We start from the raw sequence: 11,407 nt of genomic DNA, 5'->3' as shown, positions 1-11,407 counted from the left end.
TTGTCTCAAGGTCTGTTTTAGGAGGAATATAACATATGACTTTGGTATGAGAGTGATCCTTGAAAGCAGATCATTAGGATGGGATTCTGCAATGGGATCACTTACCTTATTGCTAGGATAAGCAGGATGGTGGTAATCCCTGGTCTGCATCACAATGCCTAGGAATCTCACCTGTGATGGAATGGGATAAGAAGAAATGGGTTATCCAGTAGCTCTGTCACTAGAATGGTTTGGGGGGCAAAGGATTGTGGAATTGGTTAGCATTTGTTATCTGCCTTGGAAGCCTTGAAAAAAAGAAAGTAAATAACAAACTCAGATCAGCCAACTATCATCTTAGGGCACACTGAAAGCCAAAAGGTCACCTTGGCAGTATTTAAAGAGACCCTTATCTCCTTAGCCATAGGATTTCTGTAGTGAAAATCAGGCTCAGAGTGCAATTGTAAGGGTGGCAGAGCTGCAAAGGAGATAAAATGTGCAACCTCCACAAGTCTCCTTTGCTAGTGTCACAGCCCTGGTATCAGAGGAGAGATACTGAGACTTGCGATGAGAAAATTTGGGTGGATATGCTTGAGGAGCTTGAATTCTTGGTTTTCTCTGAACCTTCCACACCAGCCAAAGCAGCTCTTTCTCCCTCTCTAGAGGAGGGGCAGCCTCCCCTTACCTGGAGACCACACACAGTGTTCACCTAAAGTAGATGTCTTGTAAGATGACTCTAACTACCTCAAGATTGAACTTGTTTCCTCCCACTGCCATGAGAAGAATAACTAATGCCAATTTCAGCTGAGAGAGAAAATATAGTTCTTGATCTGGGAAGAGACAGCTTTACTGAAGAATTTTAGGAACTGGCTAATCATTACTGGCAGGAATTTAAAGAATATGTGTGGGAACAGATCTTGAATGTGCTGGACCAGAGTGGCAGAATATTAGACTGGATAGAGGAGAGTTTATTGACACGGGAGCACTGTCTTATGACGCAAGATTTAACATCCTGGCAAGGACACTTGGTGTTAATAGGCTGCTGGGATGGCTTCTTGAATCTTCGTGGCCTACACTAAATGAGATGGAGACGCTGGAATTGCCTTGTCAAAGTAATGAAGAAGAGGTCAGTGGCTCAGAGAGGTGGGAATGTTAGAATGGATTTATGTCATGTGTCAAGAGAACCAACCTATTATTTTCCCAGGAAGAGCCCAGAGAACACTCTCTTTACTAAGGCAATAAAGATTGTACTAATGAGAATGGCAACGATATATTTGAGAAAATTAGTGGTATCTAGACCAGGATTCACAGTAGGAAATGATGCCACAGAATTGGGCTCTCTTATATTAATTGAGACGATAGAATTCTATAATGGCAGGAGGCAGGTAGTGGTATTCCATCCATCACTGGCAAAGTGGCAGCAAGGCTGAAGCGGCAACCAAGTTTCCTTGGTGTTCAGGGAGCACAGTGTAGCTCATGTTCAAGGTAGAAGGCAGTAGACTAGGGTACAGTTTTATCCAAAAAAGCAAGAGCCAGAGAGCAGAAAGTTGATGTCAACTGCTATAATGCAGAAGTGTTATCCTGTAACTATCATTTCATGTTCATCAATTGAAAAGGAGGCCAATGCCCTTTGAAAAATGCTACTTATGCCACTACAAGCATATAGAATAAATATCTGCCCACTCTTTCTCTAAAGTACCATAAGCCACTTATTAAAGTAACTGTATAATGCAATCCTTTCAAAGGTAGTTGGATAAGAGTGCGCTGAATAGACTTGATATTGAGTGATGTAAAATGTCATCACTGTCCCTCAGTTAAAGTGGGAGGATGGAAGATTTGGACCCCTGTAGATTTTAGGGGTCCAATGGTCTAGAGGATGCTGGGACATGCCTCCAAGTGAAGGACAAGTTATTGAACTTGCACCCTCTACCATTAAGAAAAAGGTACAGTGTTGGGGACTTTGACTTTTGAAGCTAAATGCTGCTCTCACCCATTTATGGGGAGAGTTAGAGGGCTGCTAGTTTCAAGTGGGGCCCAGGGCAAGAGAGAGGACTCTGCTGCAGGCTCAGGCTGTGATGTGAGCTGCCCTCCTGCTCAGACTATATGACTGATTATCCATTGATGCTACAAGTATCTGTGGTAGAACATTGTATAGCATCTCTGGCAAGCTCCAACAGAAGATTAACAGTACAGACATTGGGTTCTGGAACAAAGGCCTGCCTCATCATTGTTTGAAAAGCAACCCTTGGCATGCCTCTGTGCCTGGCAGAAATTGAGAATCTTATATATGACATCAAGTTATTAATTGGAGCTGTCCATCATGAGCTAGGTGTTATCAGGTTCATATCATAGGGCCAGACAGTAACAATCCATTATTTTGATGGAAATGATACATTTGGGATCAAGCCTGAGCAAGTCCAGAGGGCACATGTAAGTTACATGGACAAGTAGACTAGATTCCTGTATCATTTACCTCTCATGGACTAATGCATCTCCTTCAACCTACTCCTATGATCCATGGGGAATCCCCTATGGTCAGTTTTATCAGTATTTATTGCTACAATAATGCTATGTAATAAATAACCAAAAAAACTTTGAGACTCAACATTGAGCATTTATTATTCTGGCATCTAGGGCCAGCTGGGATGTGGTTAGGCAGATTTTCTGATCTTGGCTGGGCTTGCTCACATCTTGGGTTTGGCTGCTATGTGACTAGAACAGCTTAGCTCTGCTCCACACACCTCTCATTCTCCATCAGACTATCCCAGTCATATTTCTCTATCAGAGGCACAAGAGAAGGCAAGACCAATTACCCAAGTATTTCTCAAGCTTCTGCTTGGATCAAATTTGCTAATATTCCATTGACCCAAAGAAAATCACATGACTAAGTTCAGAGTCCAAAGGTGAGGCAGAATAACTCCACGCAGAGTGGGAAAGCAGTGAAAATCTTATGGGAAATGGCATGGAGACAGGGGGAAGTGAAGAAGTAAGGCTATTTCTGCAATATTAACATACCAGATGACAGAGAAGGAAAATGTGGGTCTTGTTCATGGGTAGACCAGCTTGATATCTTGGTGTGAGCCAGAAATGGCTGGCTTCCACACTGTCTCCTCTCAGAGGTGCCTGGAAGGATCAGTGGTAAGGGAAAAATGAAAAATCTTCCTGATAGAGCTTCAAACAGTACACTTGGTCATTCACAGTCATGGAGAAAGATGTGGCCTGAGTTAAGGATAAACACAGTCTTGATTATAGAAAAGTGTGTAGATTTTTGTATCATGGAATGCAGCACTAACCTGAGGAGGCAAAGATTAAGTGGACAGGATGATTCTTCAGTAGATTTCGGCCAGCCTTGCCCTTTACCACTCCAGGCTTACACAACAAACCCATAAGTGAAGTAATCATGGTGGCAGAGATAGAGGCTAGGCATAGACCTGACAGCTTGAGCTTTGTCTAAGGCTGATGGAGTTATGTCACTGTTGAACACGTGATCTGTCAGCAGCAGAAACCCACGACTCATAACACTCCTTCAAGAGATCAATTAGCCACATGGGAGCAAGTTGTTTACATTAATTTCCTTCCACCTTGGAGGAGGAAGCAATTCTTTTCTATTGTAATTAATTTGTATTCTTAATTCAGGCTTGTTTTCCCTTCCATCAGTACCTCAGTCATCATTACTATCTGATAGTCTACAGAATGACAAAAAAAAAAATGCTTATTACAAATAATGTACCTTGAATTATATTACCTCAGATTGAGGAACTATTTTGCAGTAAATGAAGAGCAATATGAATTACTGGATCCATGATCCTATCATATGCAGCATTATCCAGAAGCAGTCAATCTAACAGAACAATGGAATGGACTATTACAGCATCTGCTTAGACACCAGCTGAGAGATACAGCCTGCAGGGCTGGGGTACTGTTTTCTAGGAAGTGATACATGCACTATACCAAAGGCCAGTATGTAATTCCATGTCCCCAACTGCTAGAATTTATGGGTCTAGGAGCCAAGAGGATAGAAATAGGACTGGCCCTTCCTACCACCATTCTCAGTAACCTACTTGCAGAATTGTGCTTCCCATTCCCCCTACCACCTTTGGCTCTGCTGAATTGGAGGTCCTGTTTCCTAGACAGGGGAAGAGGAAAAAGCTAGCACATTTCTATCAAGAAGCACAGTTAAGATTTCTACAGAACTAAAGCTACTGCTGCCAAACTGATCCTGTTGGGCTGCTCATGTCTGTGGGACAACAGGCAAGAAAAGGGAGTTAATGTTGGTTAACATGGAGAGCTAGGATTACAATTACAAAATGAAACAAGGAGGATGTGTCTGGAACTCAGGCGATTCATTGGGGTGATTCTTGATGCTTCTATGCCTGGTGTGAACAGCAAACAGACAAATGTGATAATCATAGCCTAAAAGGGGCAAAGTAACCAAGGCCCATCTCTGAAGGGATGAAGGTCTGGGTCACTCAACCAAACTAGACCTGCTGAATTTCTGGAAGAGAGCAAGGAAAGTCTCAAATGGGTGATGCAGGAAAGAGATGGTGGATATGAGTTTTGGCCTTGAGTTCAGTTGTAGCACAAGGAACTACAGCTTGTCTCACTAATCCTCCTGTGTAGTCTTCTACAGACTGTGGCTAGTCATCATTTTGAAGACCTGGTAATGGAGTAGACTTAACACTGGACTCAATTCTGAATAGGCAAGGGGTAGACAGCAGCAAACACCTCTTTTGCCCCACATCACATCCCTTTGTCAACTTCTGCTATCAGCTCACTCTGAACCACACTGAAACTACTTTCAATTCAATTTCTACTTGATGATAAATATAATAAGAATATCTGACTTTGATAGTATATGAACTAATGGCCAAGTTGTGAAAAGCTTTACATGCTAATAAATACTACCAATAAGTTCCAGATCCACAATAAATATGATATATAAGCTTCCAGCTGTCACAGAAAATTTCAATCCAGTATTACTTTCTGCCAGAAATTTCTTTAACAACTCTTAAGATACAAATGTACATAATACTTTTCATGCTAAAATATTCACAAAAATTGAATAATTCATTTAGCCAAATTCACTTTTTTGTTTTGCATTGAGTCTATTTTTGATCACTAAACTCACATTGACTTCATTTTAGATGCTCACTGCATCCCTCAAATACTGAGTACTTTATTTAGGCTATTCTATTTTTCAGTTCAGGGTCCTTTATTTTGGTAACAAGACATACTGCCAGCTTATTATAAATGCTTTATTTATTTATTTTTTAACATAGAGGAAGCTTGGTGGTGGATATGTAGCCATTTGATGTTTTTATGACTAAGAGTTAAAGTTCAGGTTCTCTTTCTTATAGAATGTAAATATGCACCAACACATGCATATGTAATTGTTATCAACATTAAGCTTAGTCACTAAAAGAAGATTCGCTGTCTGAATTTTCTTCTATATTTTTTTCACCTTCACCATCAGGCACTGGAGCATCTGGCCTCCTAAAAGATAAGGAAAAAAATTTTAATGTTTTTTCCAGTTGAAAAAAAGCACTAACTGTAAATTAGGTTCATCTTAGAATACTGCTGCTAATAAATCTGCCAAATCTGCGTCCTTAACTGAGTGTCTCCCGCTCTCCGCCACAGCGTGCTTCTTGCTGGCTTCTCCAGCACCATGGGGATTCAGTGCTATTCCTGTACAGGCCACGGCACTGTTTTCTCCTGCCAGTCCTTACACAGTGTGCTACTTCAGCACTTTCTGCTTCTCATTACCATGGAGACCCAACTACAGACAGAGATGCGATCTGGAGAGGCTGGCATGACCAGTGCTAAATCCTTGCAGCCTCCAAGTGTCCATGAGGTACAGAGAAAGGAAAGCTAGAAGTGGAAAGAAAAAGAAAATCTTCATGCTCAGGAAAGCTCCAGGGAGCAGTTTTAAAATGGAAGAGAGTTCAGGAATGGCCATTAGGAAACACAGGCAATATGGAAATTTTGCAGGGGAAGTGAGTGCCTGTCAAAGAAGTTTCTTAATGTCTGCTGAATGTTCTCACTTATATGTTTTATCATCAGAGAAAGAATATAAGAATGAGTTGGTAAAAATAATGTCTTGAAGGTTCCCTAAGCACAACAAGAAAATGTGAGAATGGTTAAACTCCAGCTTTGCATAGATGTGCTATAATAAACTACATGAAATTTAATGGTGTAATTAAAACAGTCAACTAGATAGGCTCCATAGTTTGTCAGTAAATCATTTAATCAGTATGGCAGCACTAACACTCAGGCCCTATTCAATCTAACCAAGGAAGTAAATAAGCAAATAAAGTATACTTGGGGAAACTAAGAGGGAAAGGAAGAATAATATACCTGCTCTGTTTTAATAAAAAAGCTACAAGACGTATTTCTCCCTCAGGCTCCTTGATTCTTATTAAAGATTTAGGACACCAACAAATAAAATTCTTCTTTGCCACAAATATAATTACTATTACTAAAATAAGAAAATGTAGTCTCCTATTTACCTTTAGTTATAAATTATGGCTGAGTTTTGACGTATACTTTTTAATATCATATCTGTCATGCTACGAAACAGAAGAAATGCTGGCATTGCTCCCTAGCAATGGGTCAAACATAACCCCGTTTGCTCTGCTGCACAATTTTAGATTATGCCTATGAGGAAGTCACATGTACTCAGTACAATAAAACTTTAAAGCTGGGTACAGCATTTATAGGTTTTGTTTGTATGTATGTACGTACATACTTACTTATTTATTTATTTTGGCTGCACCAGGGGATCTTAGTTGCAGCACGTGGATTTCTCAGTTGTGGCATGCGGACTCCTTTTTTTTTTTTTTATAAATTTATTTATTTATTTATTATTTTATTTTTGGCTGTGTTGGGTCTTCAATGCTGTATGCGGGCTTTCTCAGTTGCGGTGAGCGGGGATTACTCTTCGTTGCGGTGTGCAGGCTTCTTATCTCAGTGCTTCGCTTGTTACGGAGCACCAGCTCTAGGCGTGCAGGCTTTAGTAGTTGTGGTTCATGGGCTCTAGAGCACAGGCTCAGTAGCTGTGGCGCACGGGCTTAGCTGCTCCGCAGCATGTGGGATCTTCCCGGACCAGGGCTCGAACCCATGTCCCCTGCATTGGTAGGCAGATTCTTAACCACTGCGCCACCAGGGAAGCCCCAGCATGCGGACTCTTAGTTGCAGCATGCATGTGGGATCTAGTTCCCCCACCAGGAATTGAACCTGGGCCCCCTGCATTGGGAGCACAGAGTCGTACCCACTGGACCACCAGGGAAGTCCCAGCATTTATAGGTTTTGACTGATGTTCCATCTGCCTAAAATACTAACACAGAACCACAGTCTTCATCATTCTCCATAGAAGCAAGAACTCTAAAAGTAGTGGGCATAAATACTGGGCACATAGCCCCAGTAAACTTCTCTTTGCTATATACATGATTCCTTACTGTGTTCATTTTATTAAAAAGGAAAACATTACCGGAGGAAATTATTTGAATACTACTTCAAAATTATATTAGTATCTAGGGCAACTCAAACAAATAAAACAATGTACATAACTCCCCTAACATAAATGCTACTTAAGAAAATGATAAAAGCAGCTTAGGCCTAGAATGGAGTGAAATTATAAAATTAATTTTTGTGTGTAACCATTTTTTAATATATGTGATGCTACATAGCGTAGTGGTTAAGAACCCAGACTCTGGAGCTAGATTGCTTCGGTTTAAATCCTAGCCTTACTATGTACTTGTTGAGCAACTCTGGGGAAGCTATTTAACCACACTGTGTACCCAACTGACTGATGGGATTGTTGTGATGATTAAGATGAATTACTAAATGTAAAGTATACTAGTAATATGTGGCACATAGTAAGTATATTAAATAAAGGTTATCTATTATTATTATTCTCATCTATCATACACCTACTACTTGCCAAGAACTATGTTAGGTGCTGGAGGTACAGAGATGAATAACAAGTACTTACTGCTCTGAGGTTGCTGGTAATTTAGTGGTGGAGACAGAAATGCAAACAAATTGTTATACAGTGTGACACACAAAAATACAGTTGTACTAACTACACTTGTTTGAAAAGAAAAGGTAATTCACTCTACTAGGGTTGGTCACAGAAGACTCCAGAGAGGTGGAGACACTTGTGAAGGGGTGTGGGATGGGTATGAATTTGGCAGAAACAGAAAATGTGGGAGTAAGTGGGGATGAGAGTATTCTAAGCAAAGAAAAAAATGGGAATGGTGCAGCACAGTACATTTGGGACCTGTAAGTCTTTCAGTAGCTAGGGTGTAAAGTAACTGGGGTGCAACAGTAGATGAGATTAGGTTATGCAGGGGCAATAGGTGGAGGGTGGGGAAAAGTTATATGAAATGTAAGCTTTCACTGAAATTACACAACTAAGTTTAGGAATCTTAAGTAGTCATTTCGTTTTTTGTGTTTTTCTTTGCGGTACGTGGGCCTCTCACTGTTGCGGCCTCTCCCGTTGCGGAGCACAGGCCCTGGACGCGCAGGCCTAGTGGTTATGGCTCATGGGCCCAGCCGCTCCGCGGCATGTGGGATCTTCCCGGACCGGGGCATGAACCCGTGTCCCCTGCATCGGCAGGTGGACTCTCAACCACTGCGCCACAGGGAAGCCCTCGTTTTTTTTGAAGTATAGTTTATGTACAGTATTATATAAGTTACAGGTGTACGATGGAGTGATGCACAATTTTTAAAGGTTATACTCCATTTATAGCTATTACAAAATATTGGCTATATACCCTGTGCTGTACAATATATCCTTGTAGCTTATTTATGTTATATGTAATAGTTTGTACCTTTTAATCCCCTACCTCTGTATTGTCCCTCCCCCTTCTCTCTCTCCACTGGTAACCACTAGTTTGTTCTCTATAACTGTGAGTTTGCTTCTTTATTGTTATAGTCACTCATTTGTTGTTTTTTTTTAGATTCCAGGTATAAGTGATATCATACAGTATTTGTCTTTCTCTGCCTGACTTATTTCACTGAGCATAATACCCTCCAAGTCCATCCAAATGGCAAAATTTCATTCTTTTGTATGGCTTAGTAGTATTCCATTGGACATATATACCACATCTTCTTTAACCATTCATCTGTTGATGGACACTTAAGTAGTCACTTATTTTTTAATTGAGGTATAATTCACATACCATAAAATTCACCATTTAAAACTGTACAAATTAGTGTTTCTTAGTATATTCATAAGGTTGTGAAAACATGACCACTATCTAATTCCAGAACATTTTCACTACTCCAAAAAGAAACCCAAAACCAATTAGCAGACACTCTCCATTTCCTTTTATCCTCATCCTCTGACAACCATGAATCAACTTTTCTGTGTCTATGGATTTGCCTATTCAGGACATTTCATATAAATAGGATCAAGGGTATTCAGCCTTTGTGTCTGGCTTCTTTCACTTAGCATAATGTTTTCAAGGTTCATTCATGTTGTAGCATTTATCAGTACTTCATTCCTTTTTATGGCTGAATATTATTCCATTGCATAGATATACCACATTTTGCTTATGCATTCATCAGCTGATGAACATTTAGGTTATTTCTACTTTTTGGATGTTATGAATAATGCTGCTAGGAACATCTGTGTACAAGTTTTTTTTTTTTTTTTTTGGCGGTACAAGGGCCTCTCACTGCTGTGGCCTCTCCCGTTGCGGAGCACAGGCGCCGGACGCGCAGGCCATGGCTCACAGGCCCAGCCGCTCCATGGCATATGGGATCCTCCCAGACCAGGGCACGAACCCGTGTCTCCTGCATCAGCAGGTGGACTCTCAACCACTGCAGCACCAGGGAAGCCCTGTGTACAAGTTTTTGTGTGAATGTATGTTTTCAATACTCAAGTATAAACCTAGGAGTGGAACTGCTGAGTCATATGGTAGCTCCATGTTTAACTTTTGGAGGAACTGTCAAACATTTTACCACAGTGGATGCACCATTTTACATTTCCACCAGCAGAATATGAGGGTTAAAATTTCTCCATATCCTTGTCAACACTTGTTATTCTCTGTCCTCATTCATTTTTTTTCTTTTTTTCTCTTTTATTGTGGTATGATAGACATAACATAAAATTTACCATCTTAACCATTTTAAAGTGTACAGTTCAGTAGTGTTGAGTATACTCACAGTGTTGTGCAATCATCACCACTATCCACCTACAGAATTCTTTTCATCTTGCAAAACTGAAACTCTGTACCAATTAAATGATAACTCCTCATTTCTCTTTCCTTCCAGCCCCTGACAACCACTCCATTACTTTCTGTCCCTATGAATTTGTCTACTCTGAGTACCTCATATAAGTGGAATCATGTAATATTTGTCTTTTTGTGACTGGCTTATTTCATTTATCATGTCTTTAAGATTCATCCATGTTGCAGCATGTATCAGAATTTCCTTCCAGTTTAAGGATGACTAATACTCCATTGTATGCACATACTACATTTTGTTTACCCATTCACTTGTGGATGGACATTTGGGTTGTTTCCACCTTTGGGCAATTGTGAAAAATGCTGCTATGAACACGAGTATACAAGTATCTGTTGAGTCCCTGCTTTCACTTCTTTGGGGTATATAACCAGAAGTGGAATTGCTGGATCATATGGTAATTCTATGCTTAATTTTTGGAGAAATTGCCATACTGTTTTCCGTAGCAGTTACATCATTTTACACTCCCACCCACAGTGCACAAGGTTCATATTCTCACCAATACTTTTGTTTGCCCTCATTCATTTTAAAATAAATTTAGGGCTTCCCTGGTGGCGCAGTGGTTAAGAATCCGTCTGCCAATGCAGGGAACACGGGTTCGACCCCTGGTCCGGGAAGATCCCACATGCCGCGGAGCAACTAAGCCCGTGTGCCCCACAACTACTGAGCCTGTGCACCTCAACTACTGAAGCCCACACACCTAGAGTCCGTGCTCTGCAACAAGAGAAGCCACCACAATGAGAAGCCCATGCACTGCAACAAAGAGCAGCCCCCACTCACCACAACTAGAGAAAGCCCGTGCACAGCAACGAAGACCCAAAGCAGCCAAAAATAAATAAAGAAAAGAAATTTAAAGCTATTTTGAATTGGAATTGCTATGAAAACAAAAGAAAAGCTACACACTAGAGTTCCTTTTGTACATAAAAGAGAAAAACTTCAAAAATCATGAGACTCAAATGAGGTAATATATGAAAGCATTTTATAACTTATAAAAGCTTTACAAATGTTAATGTAATAATAAAACTCACAACATCATTTCCAGACTGGATATTCATATTCTTAGGGGGAAAAGAAATTTGGCTTTTTATGTTATGATCAGAATTGCTCTTGCTTGACCCTATATATATATATATATATATATATATATATATATATATATATATATATATATATATATATATAT

General features: G+C 40.2%; 1 protein-coding gene across 1 annotated transcript in view; it reads right to left on the bottom strand.

Moving 5' to 3' along the window:
* Positions 1 to 5,207: 5,207 nt before the first annotated feature.
* WASHC3 (WASH complex subunit 3) overlaps positions 5,208 to 11,407 on the bottom strand; it is a 54,861-nt gene continuing 48,661 nt past the window's right edge. The window contains exon 7 of the mRNA XM_007449168.1: positions 5,208 to 5,469. Within this exon, the coding sequence (XP_007449230.1) occupies positions 5,385 to 5,469 (85 nt within the window). The 3' untranslated portion in view covers positions 5,208 to 5,384. The remainder of the gene's footprint in view (positions 5,470 to 11,407) is intronic.

Source organism: Lipotes vexillifer, unplaced genomic scaffold (genome assembly GCF_000442215.2).
Source record: "Lipotes vexillifer unplaced genomic scaffold, Lipotes_vexillifer_v1.1 scaffold89, whole genome shotgun sequence".
Taxonomy (NCBI): Eukaryota; Metazoa; Chordata; class Mammalia; order Artiodactyla; family Lipotidae; genus Lipotes; species Lipotes vexillifer.
Note: the sequence above shows the minus strand (reverse complement) of the source record. Positions and strands in the feature narration are given on the sequence as shown.